The sequence below is a fragment of the Lissotriton vulgaris genome, chromosome 5 (genome assembly GCF_964263255.1).
Source record: "Lissotriton vulgaris chromosome 5, aLisVul1.2, whole genome shotgun sequence".
Classification (NCBI taxonomy): domain Eukaryota; kingdom Metazoa; phylum Chordata; class Amphibia; order Caudata; family Salamandridae; genus Lissotriton; species Lissotriton vulgaris.
Genome location: NC_141693.1, coordinates 1,397,197,101 through 1,397,222,991, shown reverse-complemented (window position 1 = coordinate 1,397,222,991; position 25,891 = coordinate 1,397,197,101). Strand labels below are relative to the sequence as shown.

Genomic DNA, 25,891 nt, shown 5'->3' with positions numbered 1-25,891 from the left:
CTGCCAGGGGCGTGCTGCTTGGGCTCAGGGGAATCCCTGGGCCCTGCCCAACCCCTGGACCTCTGATGGACTTTCCTGGACTCCTGTGGGACCCCTCTGCCTTGCTTGGGCTGATGGGGGGGACTTGGCTTTGGCCCCTGGGAATCTCATGGGATCCCCTTTGCTTGACTTTGCCCCCAGGACCTTTATTTTTGAGATCCAGGACTTCTGTGGACCCTTCCTGGTGTAGGGGTCATCTCAGGGGACTTTAGGTACTCTCTGGGCCCCCCAGCGCCTTGAGAGCGCTTTGTTTCCCTTACTGGGCAGAGCGCTGTGGTTTTCCCCTGTGGGCAGCGCTCCTGCCCTTTGTGTGGCCACCCTGCGTTAAGCCCTACTTATATTTTTTTAAGTACGGGTGCTACCCCGTTTATTTAATTAGTTTGCGAGTGCCCACCTCGCTTCTCTATTTTGTTTTAGTTTCGAGGGTGCTCACCCCTCGTTTTGCCCCCGAAATCACCGCTGCGGCCCGAGCCACGTCAAAAATGGCCGCACAGGAAGTCAGGCAGCGTTGCGCCTGACCGTAGGCGGAACTTCCGGGTTGCAGAGGAAGTCCCGCCCCATTGCCGCGCTGTGATTGACCGCCGCCAGACCGGGAGGGAAGGAGAGAAGACCTCCTGCGGCCCGGGGCTCCCATGAGTTGTGGAGAGCCCCGGGGCCGCCAGCAGCGAGAGGAGAGCGATGGAGAGGGCAGGCGGGGCTCCAGTGGGGAAAGAGAGCCCCGCACTGCTCGAAGAGACCGTCGAGAAAGGTGCTGTCATCCCCGTGAGGAGGAGCCCCCAGCGAGCAGCCCGGTGAGTGAGTAAGGGCTGGGGGGCTCCGTGGGGAATGTGGATGGTACCTGATCAGGGACCGGGTGTAGAGCGGAGCGGGCGTTCGTAAAGGCGGGGCTCCCATGAGGAGAGAGAGCCCCGCCGAAAAGAGATGCCTGCCTGACTGCCCGTCCTGCATCAGAAGGGGCCCGGTGAGTGTTGTCGGGCCAGGGGGGAAGCTCCGTGCGGTGCCGGTTTGAGGCACTTGAGTCAGGGCGGCCCAGGATGGCAGTGGGTCGCCCCACCGCATTCTCGTTAAGAGCCTGAGAGGGTCGTGGCACCATTATAGTTTCGAGTCCCCAGAGAGGGGGACTCCAACGGAGGAGCATACTATAGTGTGGTGCAATTAGGGCGGCCCCAGTTGGCAGCGGGTCGCCCCAACGCAGTCCAGAGCCCCGAGAGGTTCCCTGAGGGCATGCTTTGTGTCAGAGCCTGTGTGGCTCCAACGTTGGACTATGTGTAGTGTCAGAGCCTGTGTGGCTCCAACGTGCGCAGTGTTTGGTGTCAGAGCCTGTGTGGCTCCAGCAGTTCTGTTCTAGGGTCAGTGAGGACCCTGTCGCAGTTTGTCTCCAGCTGCCCAGCAATTAGTGGGCAGCTGCACCGTTTAGGAGCAAGATGGAGAGTGAGTCCCTGAGAGGGACAGAGATGGCACAGAGGTGTCCGGCCAGTCACAGCTGCGCAGCACTTAGTGCCAGCTGCAGCGTTTAGGCCCTTGTGATGTTCCCAGGTGCCCAGCAAGTAGTGGGCACCTGCACCGTTTAGGTTTTGCACCAGTGGCGCACCCCTGACTGGCGCTGCATGGCAGCGTGCCCTGGCATTCTGGACACAGGGCTCTTTTAGTCCCTTTTTTAGATGGGGGCTGGAATGTGATTTCTGCGCAATGTGATTTCTATGTTTTTAATAGTATTGCCTACTGTGTGTTTTTGCGCTATTGTGTTGTTCTGGCACCTCTGAATGTTTTTAGGCATCATGCGTCTTTCTTTCCCTGCGCTGCACCTCTGAACGTTTTAGGCCTCATGTGTCTTCTTGCGCTGTACCTCTGAATGTATTCTATTGCATCATGTGCTCTGTTCTTAACACCGCTGACTGTGTAGTTTTATGCATCATGTGTCTTCCTTGATCTTACTCCTCTGAATGTATATTTATGCATCATGGGTAATGTGTTCCTTCCTAGACCCCTAAACGCTGTGTGATACTTAGGTGGTTGTCCTTACACCTCTGAATGTTTTAGGCATCATGTGTTTCTCTTTATTACTCCTCTGAATGTGTTTTCATGCATCATGGGTAATATGTTCCTGTTTATACCCCTAAATGTATTTTATTCTTAGGGGGTTGTTCTTTTTAGTACAGGTGGTCCTAGTGAGGTCCTGGTACCTGTTCCCAGTAGTTACTGGATGTGATCTATAACTGTTACTTTGTGCTACAGTGATTTTAGATTCTTTTATTCTAATTTCTGACAGTATTTCATTTTCTACAAAGTGTTGATTCTGACAGTGGCCCCTGTGGCCCTGTCTTGTAAATAATCCCTTGTGAATATTGCCCGTGCCAGTTGGCACAATGTACATGTGTGATTCTATCTGATATGTTTTGACAATACAAAAGTTATTTTATAATAACCTTGTGTGGAGTCCTTTTGTGGTGTGCCTATTATGTTGTTGCTGTTGTGTGCTGGCGCAAATGCTTTACACATTGCCTCCGAGTTTAGCCTTACTGCTTGTGTCAAGCTACCAAGGGGGTGAGCAGGGGTTATCTTGGCGTGTGACTTCCTTGCCCTGACTAGAATGGTGGTTTCTGCCTGGCTTTGGCGTCAGCCTTAGCCTACCAGAAATAGCCAGTTCTAACATTGTTGGTCAGCGGTGCGATTTGGACTTGTGTTTGCGCAGTGCCACAGCGACAACTGGCTACATTACAAAACTCTGCAATTTTTTTCAGATAGTCACATGTTTGGGATTATTGTTTTTGATTTTTTTCCTCGAGTGTCATTTTCGAATGTGTTTCTGCGCTTTATGTTTAGTGGCAGATGAGAGAAATTGACAGGGCGGGACGCCAGTAGAGGGGGAGGTTCCCATAGATTAGGAATCCCTTGCTGGGTCCAGTGCCCAATCCCGTTCCTGTCCCTGTGTGGGTAGATGGAAGAGAGGGAGTGTGGAGGAGAAATGACTAGCTCAGGAGGGTGGTTATCGCCTGAGTGTAGTGTGTGTGTCTGAATTCCACAGTATGGTAGTATCCAGCGGTGGCAGCTTAAATGTGTCCAGTGCGTGTGAAGTCCCATTCCCAGTTCCCAGAGTATGGTGCCTGGTGCTCAGTAAGAGGGGTACATGTTGTGAGTCAGAGGCAGTAAGGAACTGTCTCACCAGTCTGGAGGGGGAGTGTGTGGATGAGTGGTGTCTTGAACTGGAGGAGTCGGTGTGAAGTTTTTTTTTTTAAGGAGCTTGCACGTGAGGTGTACCTCTGGTGGTGTGCAGGAGGTCCTGCAGAGGCACTGGACAAGAAGGTGGATGTCTGGCGGTGTGCTAGATGTCTTGCAGAGGCACTAGGAGGTGATTCTAAAAGGAGTGGCTTGTGTATCTGATGATCCTGTGAAGGGGAAGAGGTTCATGTGTAACCCAGCTAGGTCCCAGTAGGATGGTAGAGGTGTAGGGGCTCACGCCCTGTCTCAGTGGAGGCGGAGTGAGTGTGGGACGGTGTGTCCCACGTTGGCCCGAAACCCTATCTCAGGACCTGGAGGGTTCCCTAAGGGAGCGCCAGGTCAGGGGCCTAAGCTGTACATAGGTAATTTGAGGAGGATCTTCCTGTGTCTAGATGACGGGGGGTGTCTGTAACCAGAACTCCGGCGGTCCTAGTGTTGGGCAGTACCGCTCCTAAGTGGAGGGTGCAGAAGTCCTGGCTCGCTGAGCATTTGACCGTCTAGAGTGCTTGACCATTTGTGGGGCCTCTGGAGGTCGTTCCCCGAGGAGGGGTGAAAGCCAGGTTGGGGTTGTGGCCTGACCTGGAAGGAGTACTGAAGGAAAGTGTGTCACTGATACGCCGCTGGCGTGTGCTCTGTCTAGCCTGGGACATACTGAGAATTACCCTGTGATAGGGAGTACTGGAGGAGAGTGTGTCGCTGATACGCCGCTGGCGTGTGCTCTGTCTAGCCTGAGACATACTGGGCCTGTAGTCATGGAACTGGAAGGGGTGCAGAGGGACAGTATCCTTACTTCTGACCCCGGTGCAACCTGAGGGTTTAGATCTTAGGTTGGGAGATTAGGAAACTTCTAGGTCAAGAGGAATCTCTGCCAAAGTGGATCAGCTGAGGGGGCTGCCCTTGCTGAGTGTTCTGGGGCTCACCTGCAGTTTGTTGTTTCCACTAAGGTAGAAGAAAGGGGGCTTTGCTGTGTGCTGTGTCCGCCCACCTGCTTGAAGAGGAACTGTGATGTGTGCTTTGTACCTCAGAAGTGAAATAGTTTCCAGGTGGTAGACCAGTGATGGAGTGAGGTCCTGAGCTAGTAGGAGAATTGTGTTCTGGTGAGTGCTTTTCTGTGAGGGTGCGGAAACCCAGAAGTAGAGGTAGGGTGGGGCATTCTTGCCTGTGACCTCTGGTCAGCCTGAGGGTATGGTCCCTAGGTTGAAGGATCAGTGGTAGTTGTAGCTACACTGAGAGAGAGTGGAGAATGGCTATTGTGTGCCAGGGGTTACTACCCCCCGCTCTGTGGATTGGTTAGGACCTGTGATATTTGGATGGTCTTGGCCGTGGATGACTAGGGAGTACCAGTGGGGTATCCTAGTTGTGACAGAGTTATTGTTTGGAGGTAACCAGGTGGGTTCAGAGTGGCGTAGAACCGGAAGGTGTCCCTGCTGTGCGGGCCCGTGTCCGTGTTTTGTCGCCCAAAGCAGTGAAGCCCATCAGTGGAGTGATTGGTCTACCCTGCGTTTTGGCTGGAAGGGGGTTGTGTAGGACCCGGCCCTTTAGTCAGGTTCACCCCGAGACTTTTTGCTTTTTCTTAGCCTGTTTCTGGAACCTGGTGGTTGTGATTTTAGGCCTCTGCGCACTTTTTCACTGTGGTACAGTGTAAAGTGCTTGAGCTCTCTGTGTATGTGTGGTGAGTGACCTGCCCTCCCATAGGAATGAATGGGGAATATGTATGCCCATGGTAGTTCCTGATGTGTGGGAAGTGCAGGGTTGAGTTTGATATGTACGAACTCGTGAGATTGAATGCTGCGAAATGATATATGCGGCATGACTGTGTCTAGTGTAGAAGTGCCACTTTTAGAGGTTGGCATATTTGTGTAATTTGTGTCTGGCGTGTGATTGGCTGGTGAGCCTGGTCCAGGAGTGCCTGGGCCTGCTTGTGGATTGACTGTCTGGTTTGAGGGTGACAGGGGCTGGAGAGCCCAGGAGGTTGTCTGAGTCAGCCCATGGATGAAAGGCAGCATCTGCTGCCAGGGAAGTGGGAGGAGATGGTACCTGATAGTGAAGGACTGTGCCTGCCAAACCACAATGCTGGCTCCACCCCCCGCTGGGCGACTGTCACCTCGGTCCCTGATACTGACAGGACTTCCCTATAACCAGTTCTAGCTGGTTCTCACACTGCCTACACAAAGACTTAAAAGACTTTTCTGTGTATAAGAAGGGGCTGTGTCCCCTTCCAAAATGTTCTAGGGGCGTGCTGCTTGGGCTCAGGGGAATCCCTGGGCCCTGCCCAACCCCTGGACCTCTGATGGACTTTCCTGGACTCCTGGGGGACCCCTCTGCATTGCTTGGGCTGATGGGGGGGACTTGGCTTTGCCCCCTGGGAATCTCATGTGATCCCCTTTGCTTGACTTTGCCCCCAGGACATTTATTTTTGGGATCCAGGACTTCTGTGGACCCTTCTTGGGTGTGGGGTCATCTCAGGGGACTTTAGGTACTGTCTGGGCCCCCCAGCGCCTTGAGAGCGCTTTGTTTCCTTTACTGGGCAGAGCGCTGTGGTTTTCCCCTGTGGGGAGCGCTCCTGCCCTTTGTGTGGCCACCCTGCGTTAAGCCCTACTTATATTTTTTTAAGTACGGGTGCCACACAGTTTATTTAATTAGTTTGCGAGTGCCCACCTCGCTTCTCTATTTTGTTTTAGTTTCGAGGGTGCTCACCCCTCGTTTTGCCCCCGAAATCACCGCCGTGGCCGCACAGGAAGTCAGGCAGCGTTGCGCCTGACCATAGGCGGGACTTCCGGGTTGCAGAGGAAGTCACGCCCCATTGCCGCGCTGTGATTGCCCGCCGCTGGACCGGGAGAGAAGGAGAGAAGACCTCCTGCGGCCCGGGGCTCCCGTGAGTTGTGGAGAGCCCCGGGGCCGCCAGCAGCGAGAGGAGAGCGATGGAGAGGGCAGGCGGGACTCCAGTGGGGAAGGAGAGCCCCGCGCTGCCTGAAGAGACCGTCGAGAAAGGTGCCGTCATCCCCGTGAGGAGGAGCCCCCAGCGAGCAGCCCGGTGAGTGAGTAAGGGCTGGGGGGCTCCGTGGGGAATGTGGATGGTACCTGATCAGGGACCGGGTGTAGAGAGGAGCGGGCTTCGTAAAGGCGGGGCTCCCATGAGGAGAGAGAGCCCCGCCGAAGAGAGATGCCTGCCTGACTGCCCGTCCTGCATCAGAAGGGGCCCGGTGAGTGTTGTCGGGCCAGGGGGGAAGCTCCGTGCGGTGCCGGTTTGAGGCACTTGAGTCAGGGCGGCCCCAGGATGGCAGTGGGTCGCCCCACCGCATTCTCGTTAAGAGCCTGAGAGGCTCGTGGTACCATTATAGTTTCGAGTCCCCAGAGAGGGGGACTCCAACGGAGGAGCATACTATAGTGTGGTGCAATTAGGGCGGCCCCAGTTGGCAGCGGGTCGCCCCAACGCAGTCCAGAGCCCCGAGAGGCTCCCTGAGGGCATGTTTTGTGTCAGAGCCTGCGTGGCTCCAACGTTGGACTATGTGTAGTGTCAGAGCCTGTGTGGCTCCAACGTGCGCAGTGTTTGGTGTCAGAGCCTGTGTGGCTCCAGCAGTTTTGTTCTAGGGTCAGTGAGGACCCTGTCGCGGTTTGTCTCCAGCTGCCCAGCAATTGTGGCCCTGTCTTGTAAATAATCCCTTGTGAATATTGCCCGTGCCAGTTGGCACAATGTACATGTGTGATTCTATCTGATATGTTTTGACAATACAAAAGTTATTTTTTAATAACCTTGTGTGGAGTCCTTTTGTGGTGTGCCTAGTATGTTGTTGCTGTTGTGTGCTGGCGCAAATGCTTTACACATTGTCTCTGAGTTTAGCCTTACTGCTTGTGCCAAGCTACCAAGGGGGTGAGCAGGGGTTATCTTGGCGTGGGACTTCCTTGCCCTGACTAGAATGGTGGTTTCTGCCTGGCTTTGGCCTCAGCCTTAGCCTTAGCCTACCAGAAATAGCCAGTTCTAACATCACTATTGTTAGATCTGGTTGGGGAATGAAGAGAGGTCTGTTGCTGACCCAATCACGGTCTGTTAATCCCCACTGCAGCTCTTTTGCAGTTGCATTCGAGATCTGGAGCGAATCTGAAAGACTCCTCTAATGCTGCGCCCACTGGAAGTTCAAGTCTCACTGAAGAGCCCACATATGTCAACGGCATGTTTAACCAACAGGATGCAGGAGGCCATGAGGCCCAGCATTCTCAGTCTGTCTCGCTGAAATCCCGGTTAGAGGCTGAAACATTGGTATTACAGCCTGAATATCCTGGACTAGCTGTTCGGGAGGATAATCCTGAAACGGCAGTGTCCAGAACAGCTTCGATGAAAGGAAGCATCTGAGGGAGAGTCAGGTGTAACTTTGGCTCATTGGCAGTGAACCCCAGCATAAGCAGGAGGTCTGCCATAGTCTGGAGGTGGGAGGTGACGGCCTGGGGCGCGCCCGTCTACAACAATCAGTTGTCAAGCTAGAGCAAGATTGGCACCCCTGATCTCTGCAGATGAGCTGCAACCACCGCTATCACCTTGGGAAACACCCGAGGGGCGCTGGTGAGGCCAAAGAGCAGCACAACAAACTGAAAGTGCCTATGGCCCACCTTGAACTGCAGACAACGCCTGTGGGCAGACAGGACGGGAATATGGAAATATGCATTCTGCAAGTTCAACGCTACCATCCTGTCTCCTGGGTCCAGGGCACATAAGGCTCGAGCAAGAGTGAGCATTTTAAACTTCTTCTTGAGGAAGAAGTTGAGAGAGCACAGGTTGAGGATATGATGAAGGCCTCCGTCCTTCTTGAGCACAAGAAAGTAGCAGGAATAACAACCACAACACACTTCTGGTATCAGCACTTTCTCTATGGCTCCTTTGGCCAAAAGAGCCGTCACTTCCTGGCGGAGAAGAGATAGGTGGTCCTTCATCAGCCTGCCATACATAGGTGGCATGGAGAGAGGGGTAGTTTAGAAGAGGAGACAGTAAGCCCTTCAAACAATCTCCAAAACCCACCTGTCTGATGTTAGAGACTGCCAGTGGCACAGGTGATGGCAAATCCTGCCACCCACTGCGAGCTCTTGATGGTAAAGCGGCATACAAGGAGGGTTTCGAGACAGCAGCTGCTGGGGAGGAGGCTGGGGGGTGGGGGTGGGGGTAGTGGACTGACCTAACCGCAAGCACTCCAGTGCCAAATCCGCCTCGTCTCTGTAGAGATGGGAGCCATCAAAGGGCATGTCCAGGAGTGAATTCTGAACATCCCTAGGAAAGCCAGTAGTCTTCAACTTGTGTTGTAGGGCCTCGGTCAATGAAACCGCTCAGCCTAGTGAATCAGTGGTGTTTTGTCCACATCTAATGGTGAACTTAGCTGCATCCCTCCCGTCGGCAACAACCTGGGAGAGCTCGGCCCGGGCTTCCTCCGGGACAATTCGGCAGCACCTGCACAAGCGTATCCCACAGAGCGTGAGAATAGCATCCCGAAAGGCATGCAGTGTTCAACAACCACAATGCTAGACTGGTGAAGAAACCTTTTTCTTGCCTAAATTGTCCAGTTCCTTGGATTACCAATCCGGCAGAGCGGTTCTGAGTGTGCAAGGCTTTACATGTGAAGTGGAGGCTTAGACCACCAAGTTCTCCAGTGTAGGGTGTTCTGTGTGGAATTTGGGATCCCCTGGAGTGTGACAGTGGCGGTGGGCAATTGAACTGTTCACAGGAGACCCTGTGTTGGGCTTGGACCAGGTCCCAAGCAGGACATCAGCAAGTGCCTAATTGAATAGGAGCAACAGTTTGGTAGGGGACACTCCTGGTTAAAGGACTTCCGTCAAGACATGACATTAATCTTGACTGCCACAGAGGACAAACTGAGGTCTAAGACCTATGCTGTTCACAATAGCGAATGAAGCGCTCTCCTCTGTAGCATGTCCAGTCCACTGGTTTCACCCAGATCCTCACACCAGTCCAAGGATTCATAAGGCTGGTATTCTTCCGGGTCCAGTAATCCGTCCCATTCTTCCCCAAGTCCTAGCCCATAGGGATAGGGCCCACGCTCTGGCCTGGAAGGCATGGCTCCAGTAGGCATCAAGCAATGTCCCCCCGGTTCCATGTCGGAATCTGGGATGTAAAGCATCGGCCTCTGGACCAACGCCAGGGAAGGTTGACATGGCACAACCGGTGCTGATCCATATCCATCAGTGGATCCCTGGGGCTCGACTGGTGCCAGGGTGGATCCAATATGGGCCCCTTCCGAACCCATGGGGTACAAAGGAAAGCCAGAGAAATGGTCCTCTCAAATATAAGGGGCATGGCCACATAAAAGTCTTTTAAGCTGAGCAGGGATTGCTCGGGGTTCTGGAAACAAGGGGAGACGTGGAGCAGTTTCAAGTGCTGACTCAACTGCATGGCCAGTCCTAGAGTGACACTCCCTTGTCTCCTCGGCCGACAGATCAGGTGAAGTCGAGGCACGCTTCAACAGCTTCTTTTTGTGGGACCGGGACTTCCCTGAATGGCTCGACGACTTGGGATGAGACTACGACGATCTTGGACTCTGCGGACCTTCCTCTCGACCCTGATCATCGTGGTGTCTCTGCAAGGAGGTTAAGGGATTGCTCCCTCAAGGCCTTCAGATGTATGGCATGGCAGTCGGGACAAGCCTTTGTGTCATGGTCTCATTCGAGGTGTCATAAGCAAGCATGGTGCGGGCTTGTTACCAACATCTGTGACTGGCGCCGCAGGGCTTAAAACTGGCCTTCTTAGAAGATATTTGTGCCATAACAGAAGATAAGACCGCAAAAAAAGACTTCAGCAAAACATCTAGAAGAGGGCAGTCAAAAGGGAACAAGGGGTAGCTCTTCCCAGATCTACGCTGACTGGCGCGAAAAGAAAAGAACTAACGTCAGTGCACCGAGGTGGCGCTTATATAGACACAGCAAACGTAACTTATGGTGAGGATTACGCCACCCAGAGCTGAACAACGCCACCTATTGGTGCTGGAGTTCTGCTTACAAAAATGATATCCGGATCCAGTTGTACGTCTGGGAATGAATTTAAGGTAAAGAATACGCAGCTAGAACTTGATCAGATACTTAAAGGGCGCTCGGGGGCTGCTTGCGGCCCTCCTGACCTCACATGCGGTCTCCTTCGAACAGCATAACTGGGCTGCTGTTTACTTAAGAGAACAGTAACATTCAGATTTTAAATAAATGGCAAGCATGTATGCATGTGCTACCTGAAGTAAAAGAAATGAAGCAAAGAAGGTGTCCCACACACCTTCATTTTTAAAGGCATACAACAAATGTGAAAAATATGAATACATTCTCTTCAAAATTCAACAAGTGCAATTCATTAGGATGCAGAAGTGTTTTAACTTACTAAATCAGATTAGATTAGTGCATTGAGTAGTATTTTTATGAAAGTGGTAATTTAAAAAATTCAACTAGAACATTTCATGCTTCTCCCCACTTAGACAACAAGGCCAATAGTGAAAAAAGAAGGAAGTCAGTTGCCAGATGGACCCCTCTGCGTCACCTGGGTTGTTATAAATGGACAACATTATAGTTCAGTAAACCAAACACAAGAGAAGGTTTTGACCAGCGCACATCCGGAACTCATGTTTTTACAAGTAGTAAGGATAAGGAAGAAAAAGTAGACAAAGCAAAATAAAACAATTGCCTAGGATCACACAATTTGGCCAAGTGAGGAAGCCAGGATTGTTCCCAGGATTTCTGGTTTAAGATTGTGCACGCCTATTGCATTCCACTTCAATTATCAAGTAACTTCTTTTTTACACTTCTCTCGCCTATTGTAACAATTTCAAGCATAGAAGGCTCCCCTTGACGTGTTGTAGACCCACTAGGGCATGATAAAGGGGGTAGGGGGAAACAAATGATGAAGGCGTTTGAGGAACCGATGCCACAACAGTTGACTTGAAATGGAAGGATTCATCGGGCCAAAGCACAAATGCCTAGATGGTAGAAAGGTGCCTTTAACTGAGCCCAAAGTAAGGCCTTGCTGACTGAGTGACAATGCAAAGAAAAGGGCTTCGGGCAAGGGTGCAGATAGAGGAGTAATCAATTTTACAGTACACCAAGCTATAAATCTGTCCCATCGGCTAGCATATACAGTCTTTGTTGAGGGATGCCTGGCTGGAAAGATGACGTCACACGTTTCGGGAGGCAGATCGAATACTCCCGCTGTCGCCACACAATCTCCATGCAAGCAGGTAGGAAGTGCACAGGTTGAGGTGGAGAACCCTACCCTGTTGCTGCAAGAGGAGATCGTCCTGAAAAGGCATCCTGATAGGAGAACCGAGAATCATGCTCAGGAGTTCAGGATACCATACTCTCTGTGTCTGATCTAGAACCACTAAGATGACTTGGGCCTGTTTGGTCCTGATACTCTTCAGAACTTGGCGCATGGTGGTATCAGTGGAAAAGCACACAGGTGTTCAGAGCTCCACTAGAGATTAAATGAGTCTCCGAGCATGAGCTACTTTGGAAATCTCAATGAGCTGAAATGCTGACATTGCGCATTCTCTTCAGTGGCGAAGAGATCTAACCAATGCTCCCCCCAATTTTAAAAGAGGCTTGTGGATGAAGACGCCATTTTTGATCTGCGAGGCATCAGGGGCTTAGTTGACCCACCCTGGCATTTGGGGATCGCACATGGTGCTGTACGACCAGGAAAATGTCCTGACGGTTCCACCATGTCCAGAGGTGTAGAGCCTCCTAGCACAGGGTCAAGGACCCCACTCCGCCTTGTTTCTTGAAGGTGATGTTCTCCATGAACCCCTGAACCAGCCTTCCCTTGATGGATGGGAGGAAACCTTTCAATGCCAAGCGTATCACATCTCAACTCTCACACTTTGATGTGGAGTTGAGAAACCAGATTCCTCTGATCTCCACCTCTCTCAGGTGGTCACCCAACCCAGAAGTGACGTATCTGGGACCACTGTGCATTTCGGGTCGGGAAAGCAAAGGGGTTGGGGTTTGTCGCTGACACAAACTTGCTTCATCAGCCACCACTGCAGGTCTTTTGCAGTTCCCTCCAATATCTGAACCAGATCAGAGATAATCCTCTGATGCTGAGGCCAATGTAAATTCAGGTCCCACTGCAGAGCCCACATATGCCAATAGCCATGCTTTACCAGCAGAATTCAGGAGGCAATGAGACCCTGCAGTCTCAAGTCAGTGCACAGGCCTGTAATGCTTCAGTGGCAAAATGTATTGTGCTACTGAAAAGATTCCTCAGTGGCTGTGATACAACTGAGTTTCAGATTGCTCTCTCACGAGAGTTACCTCATGCTGAACAGTCAAGGTTGTTGTGGAATGAAACTGAGGGTAGCCACCCTGGTGAAGGTTTCTTCCATTTTTGTACTGTTAGGGAGGATACACTTTGGCCTTTGATTAATCTTACCAATGTGCATTTTGATGCCCTGAGCAAACTGAAAGCCTTACTGTTTCACAAAGATGTGGTCTTAACTTCTGCTAAGGAGGTATTTGATCTTCAGGTAACAAGGTTCTCTTCACAGATACAGGCACTACTACGCAATAACTTCCCACAACTTTTTGGAGAGGGGGTGCATCGTATTTTAACATGTCTAATACAAAGGGAATAGGGTATTTTTTCAAAAATATAGGCTCTGGGTATTTTACCCCAGCTTGGATCGCCTGCTGGAAAGCGAGCAGAGAGGATAAATGCTGGCACCACTGTGAGCAGACAGGCACACTTGCACATCTCCTTTGTCAATGTCCTCGTATAAGCACCTTTTGGGATGAAGTATTGACTGCGATTAATGATATGTTCGGCACTGACATTCCCAGATTCCCCAGCTATGTCCTACTGGGCCTCCTTAATCCTTTGAAATCCGCTAGGGGTTGAGCAATTGCTTTGGCAGTAGGATGTCATCAAGTGGGCCGTTCTGAGACAGTGTTGCTTACTGCGAGTGCTTTCGGGCACTGCCATAGCATGAAAGTATTTTTTGTATTCTACAGACAAATTAAGACAAATTTTCACAAGGAATACAGAAAAATACAGAGAATCTACCATGACGGACTGGGACACGTGCGCTAGTGAGCAAGGTTGGGTTTAAAGGGGTACTGTAGGTAATTTAAACCCGGCTTCTTGATTCTGCAGCCCACTTCCGACTTCACTATAGCACTTGCGCATCCAATTTGCTCAATGTACAGGCCAAGGATGACAGCATTGCTAGCTTTCAGGACGTGTGTCACCAAAACAGCAACAGCAGGGAGGAGGAGAAATGCGAGACACGGCCTGGCGGCCGTGAAAGTGAGTGGGCAGCAACAGCAGGGGTGACTAATTAGGGGGGAGGAGAAATGCGAGACACGGCCTGGCGGCCGTGAAAGGGAGAGTACGGCCGCAGGCAGCAACAGCAGGGGTGAATAATTAGGGGGGAGGAGAAATGCCTGCGGCCGAGCGCACGCTGGGGGAAGCTTCAGATGCCTGTGGGAGGGAGGCTGATGGCTTTAATGTGGACGCGCGTTACGCCCCAGTGCACCACACGAACTGTAGGAAATCCGTGCGATGGTTTCAGACCTTGAATGAGCCTCTATACTCTTGTCTAATAACCTTTGCGGGATTAATAGGTGAAACCTAAAAAGATAGATCCGTCAAGGACATGTTGATTAAAGGCACGATGGACTCCCAGCAAGAGAAAGCGTCCATGGAGGACACTACGCATCAGGGTGGGGATGGAGGTATGGATGGCTCGGTGACACGTGAGTTCCTGGAAGCACTATTCGCATATCTACAGGAGGATCATTCTACAGACAGTTAAAAAGAATCTCACACTGGAGCTCAGGGAGGCACGCCGTGACATTGACGAGGTAGGAGAGAGAGTGGCAGTCCTGGAAGAGAGCTCCCTAACCAGAGATGCAGAAATAATCGAAGCCCTACAACAGGAGATTATTTGCCTACAGGATCAACAGTTAGAACCCCAGGATCATGCAGAGGACCTGGAAAATAGGTCCCGAAGAAACAAAATATGCATCAGGAGAGTCCCCATGGGCATTGAGGGAAAGGATCTGGAGATATATGTCCAGGCCTTGTTGGGAAGCATACTAGGAAACGACACGCTGAATATCAGCAAGTAAGATAGATTTCATAGAGTTTGCCTCCCCAGGACAATTTCTTGCCCCCCTGCGGACATACTGGTCTGTGTCCACAACTTTATGGAGAAGGAGGCAATCCTCAAGGCAGCCCGATCGGACCAGAAGATACAATTTTGAGGCCACTCCCTCCAGCTATTTTAAGACCTAGCAGACTCCACTCTCCTGAAACGGAAGGAGTCCCGCCCGGTCACCTGACACCTCTGCTCACGGGGCATCTCCTACTCCTGGGGCCACCAATTTCACCTTATTTTCCAACTGAACAGCAAAACTCACCAATTACACTCTTTGTCAGAGGCTTTTAAAATACTTGAGATCGTACCCTCCGATGCGGTCCCCATGCACCCTTCCCAGGAGGAGAGGGTCGGAACGGGAACAGCTGGCAAAAGAGAGGTCAGAGTTGCTGCGCTCCCTCTCCAGCAGGGACAAACAAGATGCTGATCCCCCCTCATAACGCACTGTGCATTGGCAGAAGGGTTGCTGACACAGGAGTGGGGGCAGAGGAGTTAACCCATTTTGAACAGTGTTGGCTCACTCTACCCCGGTAACCACCATGGACCTACACTTCCAATCACGAAAGACTTTACGGACTACTTGTTTAATTTAGTTTTTCGTTTATTGTGGAGGGTTTTGGGTATTGTTACAAGGCTTCCCTTCCGACTGACCACGTATGGGCCTAAGGATGTATCTGAGCATCACTATACGACGCATCTAGCATTCTGGGACCCCCACGTACGCTCGTCTAGTTTTCACCACCATGTGTACTATGGAGGACTTAAAAGATCTGCAATACTTTCTTTTTTAGTAAACTCACAAGGGGATATTTGTCTGCTTCAGGAAATGCATTTTCTAGTACAAGACACCCATACAATGCATACTAGGAGATTCCCACACAAGTTATGGTCGTCGGGAGGGAGAACAAGCATTTACAATGCAATGGTTTTGCCTTTGTTAAAGTTAGAGCTATTGGCATTGCTCTTGACATTATTTTTATTTATGTTTTTTTTAACATAAATGGCATTGTCATTTACAATAGCAAATTCAACCACTCATCTAACCCATCTGAACACCCAGCCACTGATCCACCCGCTCATCTATCTACGCAAGCGCTTGCCAATCTCTTCATTCACCCACCCAGCTGCCCACTTGTCCATTCCGGTACCCACTCATCTATCAAAGCAGGCGCCCGCCGACCTCATCATACATCCGCTCCCTCGTCCCTCCCTCCAGCTGCCCACCTACTCAACCATCCACTCATCCTTCCACCTATTCATCCATCCGCTCAAACATCCATCCGCCCACTCAGCTCCATAACACTACTTCACCTTACACCACTTCACCTTACACCACTTCACCTTACACCACTTCACCTTACACCACTTCACCTTACACCACTTCACCTTACACCACTTCACCTTACACCACTTCACCTTACACCACTTCACCTTACAACACTTCACCTTACAACACTCTTGAGAAGTGCAGGTACTCTCCAATTCAATTCCATCACTCTTGAGAAGTGCTGGTACTCTCCAATTCAAAGTGTTCCGTCACTCTTGAGAAGTGCTGGTACTCTCCAATTCAAAGTGTTTTGTCACTCTTGAGAAGTGCAGGTACTCTCCAATTCAAAGTATTCCGTCACTCTTGAGAAGTGCAGGTACTCTCCAAATCAAAGTGTTCCGTCACTCTTGAAAAGTGCAGGTACTATCCAATTCAAAGTGTTCCGTCACTCTTGAGAAGTGCAGGTACTCTCCAATTCAATTCCGTCACTCTTGAGAAGTGCTGGTACTCTCCAATTCAAAGTGTTCCGTCACTCTTGAGAAGTGCCGGTACTCAGTGCCCGTCCTTTAAAGCCCTGGGGATAGCCAAACCTGGTGAGATACCCTGGCTGGAACCTACGTCACGCTAGTCGACAAGTCTTTCATCACTAGAGATTGCATCTTTATTCAGGATGAAAAATCTTATATTAAAAGAAACACACGGGCTACCAGTGGGGAGACAGGGGGGTTACTGGTGTAACATTCGAGTCACAAAGACGCCCTCTGGAGTAACGTAAAGATGGCGTCTAAGCAGTTTAGATGTACACCAGCCGTCGGGTCCACAAAGACGCCCTCTGGAGTAAAATAAAGGTACCATTTCGGAATCGAGATTTACACCAGCCGTTTTTCAACATTCTCACAAAGACATCCATGGGAGTAAAAAGTAAGGGTGATACATTAACATCTTAGATGGTGCCCTACACCATGTTTACAACACCACAGGAGTAAAGTAAGGCATGCTCGTTACGCGTCTTACTTTTACGCCAAGTTTTGTTTACTTTATCAAAGGCTTTGAGTGGAACGGATTTAGGGAGGCGCGAGCGTTGCTGGAGTCACACCAGCCTCTTTACACCATTGGGAAAAGGTTTTTCATTGGCGCGAGTGAGGCGGTGCCAGGGAGCTGCTGCAACTCGGGTTTACACCATCACAGGCACTTTACTGAACACATACAAATGGTACTCGTGCACTTTTACCGGGCTGGATGTGCGGCCCCGGGCTTCGACTCCTGAATCAGAAATGATGGAGCGCTCCGAGGCGACGACGAGAGCTCTGCAGCGCTTTCTATGAACAAGAAAAAATAAACCGAAATATGACAACTGTTGGAACAACATGAAAAGGTGCTTTTAAAGAACTGCGATCATTCAAACTATATGTACTAAAGAAACAAATGAATGCAGATAAAGGTCAAAATGACAAGCCACAAGGTGGAGAGAAACCTGGCTCTGGGTGTTTGACATCTCTGAGACAGATGCCAGCAGCCGGCTAACAAACTCGGAACAGTGAGCTGCTTGCGTGAGTTAGACCGGATCCAAAGAGCGCTGCCGTCATCTTCAGTTATTATGTAGTATTGCACTAAACAATGACGCATGGGTCCTATTTTGAAAAGTTACTAATCTAGAAAATTTCGCAAGCGCTGCGCCTAGCTTTGAGATTCCTTCAAAGCGCTTTAGACAAGGGGAACTAAAATACAGTTCAAGGAAGGAAGTGGCGGAATTACAGTTCCATAGGGTATGCCAGAAACCGTGTCAGGTGCTCCTCACTCCAGTTCCATTGAAGACACAAAGTAAACAGAAACACACTAGCTACCCCCCTTTGTCTTGGCTCTTACACAATTCTGTCCCGCTCTAGTCGAAGCCTCAGCCGTAACCTATATTTGAAAATATTTTCCTTGTTACGATGGTTCATGCAAACAGGCTTCCTTACAGTGTAATTGTAGAAGACATAAAGGCCTCCTTCAGAGACTGCCTCAGACTTCAACACTTCGTCAGCAACTGAGTCCGTGCACAATGAGTGCGGAAACATTACAGTTCACGAGAGCCTTTTCACTGTGGACCATAATCACAAACAGGAGACGGGAGACAGGAGCAGGAAGGCGGGTGCCCTCAATCCCGGACCAGATTCGGGGGCGTTGACGAGAAGAGGCTTTCGGCTGACGTAGCCAAAAGCCAAAAATTCTCGGGAACGCCCCCGAATCTGGTCCGAGATTGACGGACACAGCCTTCTCCCAATGGCTAGCCTCCATTTATGGAGCTAGCCAATGAGAGAGTGGGGACGGTCCAGTCCTCACACACACACATCATTAAGTTTTTTCTAGCCATGCGTACTTCGTACACATTGGCTAGTCAAAACCTAAAAAGGGGTGGGGGGAAGCAGTTATTTTCTCCAGTCGCTTTCAGGGGATCATCTTAGGCACTTGTTTTGAGATTAAGGGTCACTTATTGGCCATCCAGGTGCAACTAGGTACACCTCATTTCACATTAGCTTCACTATACGCCCCCAATGAATGTCAGGAGAAATTTATTATGGAGGCACTCGCAGGGGTTCTTCAGACCCCGGATCAGGCTAACCTTCTGGATCGAGACTTTAACTTAATCATGGACTGGGGGCCGGAGCGTTCCGGTCATCAGACAGGACTGGCAAGGGCCTTCTCCCCATAGGGACAGACATGGCTAGCTGATTGCGGCTATGCAATGTGTGGCGCCTTCAACACCCTGATGAGCGGGACTACATGTTTTACTCTGTGGCACACAAAACCTTTGCCAGCCTAGATCATTTCCTGCCCTCTCCTTCGACATGGGCACAAACCACGGACTCTTGCATTTAGCCCTGCTCTCTATCTGACCACGCAGCAACAACACTCCCCTTTACAACTCACCCCCCCCCCTTTCAGCGACCACCCTGGCGCCTGTATGAAACACTGTTGCATTCCCTTGACGCTGTGTCCCCAATCATGCAAACTATCATTGACTACTTAGAAGTTAATGATTCAGGTGAGGTTCCTCTTTCCTCAGTCTGGAAAGCCCTCAGAGTTGCTATCATAGCGAAAGCAAAACACACAAGATGATGGACCGAATGTTGCACAATGGCAAAACATTCACCCCCAGTCACAGATCTGGGTTTAATCCATTGTTATTTGCTCACCGAGCCACCCCAGTTCAGACATGGCCATATGCAAATCAGTCTTGAACCTGTGCCTCATGGGAACAGTCCAGCCCGAACTGCAAAGCCATGTTTTCCCTGGACTAGAATCAAGCATCCTGGGATCGGTTTCTGGCTAACAGCCGTTTTCAGCCAGGATAGCATGACTCCAGTGGCCTAGTGAGCACGGGACCCACGTCTGGGCATACCCTTCCCACATAGGGTGAAGAGCAAAACAAAGAAGATGATGGATGGAATGTTGCGCAATGTCAAAATATTCACCCCCAGTCACAGATCTGGGTTTAATCCATCGTTCTTTTGCTCACCAAGCTACCGCAGATCAGAAATGGCCACATGCTGGTAAGGCCGAAGGGGAGCACGGTAAACTGAAAGTGCTCGTGGCCTACCGTGAACCTCAGGTAGCGCCGGAGGGCCGGCAGGACGGGGATGTGGAAATAGGCGTCCTGCAAGTCCAACGCTACCATCCAGTCTCCTGGGTCCAGGGCAGCTAAGACGTGAGTCAGTGTCAGCATTTTGAACTCCTCCTTCCGGAGGAAGCCGTTGACGTTCCGTAGATCCAAGATAGGGCGTAGGCCCCCTTTGCCCTTCTTGGGTACCAGAAAGTAGTGGGAGTAGCAACCACACCCTACTTCTGGCCCAGGAATGTGCTCGATGGCCCCCTTGGCCAAGAGGGCCGTAACTTCCTCCTGCAGAAGTCGCAAATGATCTCCCGATACGCGGTGGAATTGCGGTGGCATGGCTGGAGGTGTCGCCTCGAAGGGGAGGCAGTAGCCCCTTCGGACGATTTGCAGCACCCACCTGTCCGATGTGACAGTGCGCCAGTGGAGGAGGTGATAGCGAACCCTGCCCCCCACTGGCGTCACATGGGCCTGAAAGTACGGGTTTCGAGGCGGATGCTGCGGGGGACGGTGTGGACTGGCCTCGCCGTTGTCCCCGACCGCCTCAACGGTGGTTTCCACGGCCGCCACCGCGTTGGATGTTAGTCTGCGGTGCCTGAATGGCAGCACGTGTGGGGGCGCCCCTTCCTTGGCCACGAAAGGAGCGAAAGGCACCAGTTTGCTGGTGCGGGCCGAGAGGCCCAAGGACTTGGCCGTAGCCCGGGAGTCCTTAAAGCGCTGAAGCGCATGGTCTGTCTTGTAACCAAAAAGGCGACGGTCATCAAACGGCATGTCCATGAGGGTATTCTGGACATCTGCTGAAAAGTTGGCGGGCCTCAACCAGGCTTGGCAACGAATCGCCACCGTCATTGCCATAGCTCTGCCCAGTGAGTCGGTCGTATCCAGCCCACACCGGATGGAAAAACGCGCTGCATCTCGGCCCTCCGCAAGGGCGAGTTTAGCCTTGACCTCCGCTGGGCATTGTGGAGTGGGTTGAGCGGCCCAAGAGGCATGCGGTGTTGGAAGACCGCAGTCCCAGACTAAGGGAGGAGAATACCTTCTTTCCATAATTCTCATACCTCTTGGATTCCCGATCAGGCGGAGCTGACGGGAATGCGGTCTGGGAGTTTGAGGCCTGGATGACCAGGCTCTCGGGGGTGGGGTGGGTGGACAGGAAACAAGGGTCGCCTGGGGCCGGGCGGTGGCGTCTGGCCACGTTCCTATCTACAGGCTGACCTCTAGTGGGCCTGGACCAAGTGCCCAAAAGAAAGTCAGTTAAGGCCTCATTAAACGGCAGCAGAGGCTCAGCCGAGCTTGACTGCGGTTTAAGGACCTCAGTGACCTCAGTCCTCACGGCCGCGACGGGGAGCTCAAGGCCCAAGGCCTTGGCCGCCCGCGTCAATACCACACTGAAGGTTGCCCCCTCCTCCGTAGCCACGGTAGGAGGCGAGACAAAACCAGTGTCTGGCGAAGTGTCCAGACCACTGGCATCCCAAAGTCCACCTGTCCAGTCCTCCTGGGACTGACACTCACGTGTCAGAGGGTCCTCAGACCCCTCCCAATACTCCTCATCACCCATCTCCTGATAATCAGGGTTGTCAAATGATGGGGCCGGTTCATTGAAGTAAAACTCTACAAGCGGCGTCGAGAGCGGCGCCGCTCCAGTGCCGGGGTGCCGGAACCAGATCGAGGGAGGCATTGGGGTCGGCGCCGCCCGAAGACGGCGCCGGAGGTGACACCAGAGGGACCGACGCCGGTGAGGTTGGTAGGTCAACCGGCGATGACCCGGATCCAGAAGGGGATCCAGTGGGACCCTGCGGCGCAGGGCCCGAAGGCGCTGCGGCGTCAGGGCCGAAGCACCCAACCCGCATGGGCCCCCAGACGGGTCCGCTTGGCCCGAAGGCGCCGCGGAGCCCGCCAGAGGAGTGAGGGACCTCATGGCCATGAGGAAGCGCTTGATCTCCTCTGGCGTCACTTGCTGCCCAGGGACCGGAGGGTATGGGGCAGATCTCGACGCCCGCGACTCCGACGGAGCCGCGTGGGCGTTGTCACCAGTACCCCCGGCCGCGTCGCGCGAACGTCGGGGAGGGGTGGAGTCGGCAGAGCGATGACGTCTCTTCGACTTCTTGTGCTTACCTGTCAACTTCGAAACTGAGGAGTGATGTCGACTCCCGGAGCTATGATGGCTCCGACCCCGCGACCGGTCCCTCAACCTCCGTCCGGACCGGGACCTCTCGCAGTGCGGGGCCGACTGCCGGAGCTCAAGCCGCTTGCGGGCCTAGCTTTCGAAGTTAGGGCCCGGCAGTCGGAGCAGGCCTTGTCGTCGTGATTGACGCCGAGACAGTGGAGGCACCGGCGGTGAGGGTCGGTGACCGACATCAGTCGGTCGCAGTCCTCACAGGGTTTAAAACCTGGCATCCCTACCGGCACCGATCGGAGTCGAAGACTCAAAAAAATGATCAAAAAGATCGCAAAAAAGTTTAGTCAAACAATGACTAAGGTACCACTTTTTCCGGATCTGCGCTGCTGGCGCGGAAAAAAGAAGAACTGACGTCAGCGCAGGGAGGTGGCGTCTAAGTACTCATACGACGTCATCACGGCGCCCACGACGGACGCGGAGCCGCAGACACCTACCGACGCGCAAGGGTACTGCTACGCAAAAGTTTGAGGATCCAGTCTGACGCCTGTGGATATTCTAAGGTAAGGAATCTAATACTAACCTGTTTCTTTCAGATGACATCTGAGCCTTGGACATTGCAGCAGAATTCCGGGGGTTTTATGCTAATCTGTACAAGGGAGACCACATAGCAACCTCTGGCCCACGGCTCTATGTCCAGTCTGCTGCGATCACCCCGCTTCCACCTGTGGAATCAGAGACACTTGATCAGCCTATCAAATTAGAAGAGGTGATCTCTGCGATGGCAAGGCTGAAACCCATGAAATCACCAGGCCCGGACGGGTTCAGCTCAATTTTTTACAAGATGTTTTGCTCTGAATTAGCGCCTCTGTTGACCCGTCTTTTTAATTCCTTCATGGAGAGCGAAATGCTGACTGAATCTTTGCTGCAAGCTTCTATATTGGTAATCTCGAAACCCGGGAAAAACCCCCAACAGTGCAGCTCCTATCGCCGATATCCTTGCTCAATGTGGAAGCAAAACTGTTTGCTAGCATTCTGGCACACCACCTCAATTCCCTGATGCCTGGCCGTCCCAGACCAGGGTGGGTTTATCCCCTCACATCAGTGTAGGGATAACGTTAAGCATGTGTGTCACCTCATCGACAAAGTCCAGCGCTCCCAGGAAGAAGCCTTCCTCCTGGATATAGACACAGAGAAAGCATTCGATTGAGTGCACTGGCCCAATCTGTTTGCATCTCTTTGGTGCTTCGGGTGGGTGAGCATTTTATGAACTGGGTACACAATATATACAGCGCGCCAAGTGCAACTGTTAGGTTAATGGAGTGAGCTTTGACAGGTTCCGCATGAAGTGAAGAACAAGGCAATGCTGACCAATTTCCCAGCTCCTCTTCGTTCTATACATGGAACCCTTTGCTCAAAGATTGAGAGAAGACCCCAACGCAGTGGTCATTACGATTTGGAGCTGATCAACATCTAATTAGCCTCTACGCGAACTACATTATATTTTCCATTGCCCTGCCCCTCTCCTCGCTTCCTGCTATCATCTCTGAGCAGGATGCATTCGGGTCTGTGTCAGGTTTCAAGCTAAACCTGCTGAAATCGCAAATTTCAAATCTTACCATCTAACCAGGCACGGAGCAAGCTTTACGCACACTGTCTGATTTTCAATGGGTGGAAGCCGATCTCCCATACCTGGGAATAGTTTTGGCGCAGAACCTCCCTAAAACCGTGCACGCCAACTACTGTAGACTCAGGGCCACAATTCGTAAAGACCTGGACCGGTGGCTGTGCGGTTCCTCTATTTTGGCTAGGCCGGATAGCCGTGGTTAATATGAACTAGCCTTTTTCATCTTCCAGACGCTTCCTCTCTCTCCCCCTCTCCCGGGGAGCTGAGTCAGCTCCAACGAGACATAGATAGCTTCATCTGGGGAGGGATGAGACCCAGACTACAGAAACAACTACTGTAACGCACCAAGGCAGGAAGGGAGTCTGGGGGTCCTGAATGTCTTGGGGTACTACCAAGCACCCCAATTGAGTTATATGATAGAGTGGAATCACCCAGTGACAGAAAAGCAAAGGGTCTTCATGTCTTTACGTGGGCTCGCACATCTAGAGAAAGGCTTGGCTTCCCCGGGCCCACAGAGCTTGGGGACTTTACTCATCCCTGGTTACTAGCCCTATATTAAAAATCTGGAACTGGGTGGTAAGCACAGTTGGGCTCTCGTCATTCCCTTCTCCGATGAACCCATTAGTTACAAACCCAGAGTTTCCTCCCGGGTTATCACTGGGCTTCGCCAAACACTGGCTGGCGGTTGGCTGTAAGAGGGTCAGCTGCCTCTTCGATCCCAACAGCCCCATCCCTTTTGACCAACTTAAATTACAATACTCTTTATCGGAACATGTCAGGTTCACCCACACCCAACTCACCCATTGGTTGCTCAGCCCAGACAGGCACCCTAAAGCAAGGAGACCTATGACCCCCTTTGAAAAATGGCTGTTCCTCAAAACAGATGACAAGAAACTTTCCTCAGAATTCTATTGATTCCTGATGAAAGCGCCTCCTACAGATAGGACTTCGCTGGGAGGCAGAACTTGGGCGTAGTCTCTCTGACAAAGACTAGGGAGACATATTCGATGGAGCCCAACACACAGCATATAATACAGGACACACTGAAACAGCCTATAAATTAGCTCATACTGGTATTATACCCCGGCCGGCATCCAGAAATAGAATACGCTTTGTGAAGGTCAGTAGTAGGGAGGCTGTGGCAATCCAGGGACACTAATACGCCTCTGTGGAATTGTCCCAAGCTCACAAGATTCTGGGAGTTAATTTTGAATGACATAGACAGCGCTTGTAGAATAGAGATGTCCCGATTCCCTGCCTACATACTCCTGGGGCTCCACAATGCTCTCACTTACCTGCTCCAGTCCACCAGGGGGTGACAGATAGCTATGGCCCTTAATGCTGCGCACCGGCTACTCATGGCAAACTGGGGCTCAGACAAACTTCCAAACCATAGGCAATTTTATATGTTACGCTACACCTGTTTTACTTTGATCTCCCCGTCGGGATGCAAAGCTTACAGAGCACATATCAAATCAATACCACGGTCGTGGTTTTCTCAGCAATGTATTATAATTCCTCCCCTTTTATTGCACTTGGTTGACCTTCACCTTTTGCCTCCCATACGCAGCCGGTCCAATCTGGGTTGTAGGCGACAAGCTGTGTATTCTCCCCTTAGCTTGTGACTACCTCTTTAATGAATCAAGCTCTGCCTTTAAACATGCATTTGAATGTAGCGACCTGCCTAATTATTTGTCAATAAAAAAAGATTTGATCCCAAACATAAAATGCCACCCTCCCACTAACACACACACATCCCAGACCTTGAAGTAATTCTCATGTTTGTTCAACATATAACGAACAGCAGAGCAGTATTTGTGGTTATGAAAAAGTTATTTGAGGTATGCCTATATCTATGTTGATATAAGTATCATAATCTGAAGGCAGGATCACTTGAGAACCTCTTAACAACAGGCACATCTAACACTAAAGTTGTAGTGCTGTACTGTCTTCATGGTGGATAGTTTATTGTATACATTTGATATTGCAAACAAGTGTACTCTCAAAATCAAAGGGAGCGAAATATTATTCTGCAATGTTGGGACCACAATATGAGCTCGCTTAACCATCCTACTTCATAATCACAACTGCTTCTGTAAATGAATCAGAAGGACTTAAAATGTGAGGTGAGTAGAAGATGTCTGGTGCTTTATTTGTAAACTGGGGGTTAAACTGAATATACACAACACATCCCAATTTAACAAAAAGATCTAGATAGTGACAAAAATAAAAAGCGGATGTAAAGGTGATGAAGAGGTAGGACAGATTAGATTACTAACCAGTCCAACTGAGATTTGTTGACAATCATTGGAATAAAAGAATCTCATGTGAGAAAGACTATTCCTTTTTCAAAGCCCAGCTATAAATTGTCGGTCTTAAGTTTGTTAATGAAGTAAGGCAATTGAAGGGTGCAACAAACTGTGCGATTCTCTAAAGGTAATGCTCAAAGAGCTGTAGATCCTGAAGTCTTTGCATGGCGGGGGGATCTTTTGACATAAAGAATAGCATCTTAGGAGCTGGAACCAGACGAAGAGTGACTTCTTGAGTTTTATGTTAGGTTACATAGATTTTTATAGCACTGTGTTGCCGTAAGAATGGCCTTGCAGTTTTAGGTACCCAGTTTATTAAAACTGCCCGGTACTAAACAACACAGCAATATATCCTTCAGATGATACAGTTATAAGCAACCAAATGGACGAAAAATTTAAAAAGTAGCTTTCTTACTTTAGGAACATGGGGGTTAAATTCCACAGCCCTGTGAATGGCTTCCACTGCATTCATTTCGGCTGTGCTGAGCCCTCTTCTGGAGGCTGTTTCTGGAGAGAATCTAGAAGCATGGAAACACAATATCAGCAGAAGCGACCCGTTCATTTTGGAAACACAACACCCAGGTTCA

General features: G+C 50.9%; 1 protein-coding gene across 1 annotated transcript in view; it reads right to left on the bottom strand.

The window, feature by feature from the left end:
• LOC147712654 (suppressor of tumorigenicity 7 protein homolog) overlaps window positions 1-25,891 on the bottom strand; it is a 1,198,755-nt gene that overhangs the window by 656,029 nt on the left and 516,835 nt on the right. Inside the window, exon 11 of the mRNA XM_086923345.1 lies at window positions 25,720-25,822. Within this exon, the coding sequence (XP_086779471.1) occupies window positions 25,720-25,822 (103 nt within the window). The remainder of the gene's footprint in view (window positions 1-25,719; window positions 25,823-25,891) is intronic.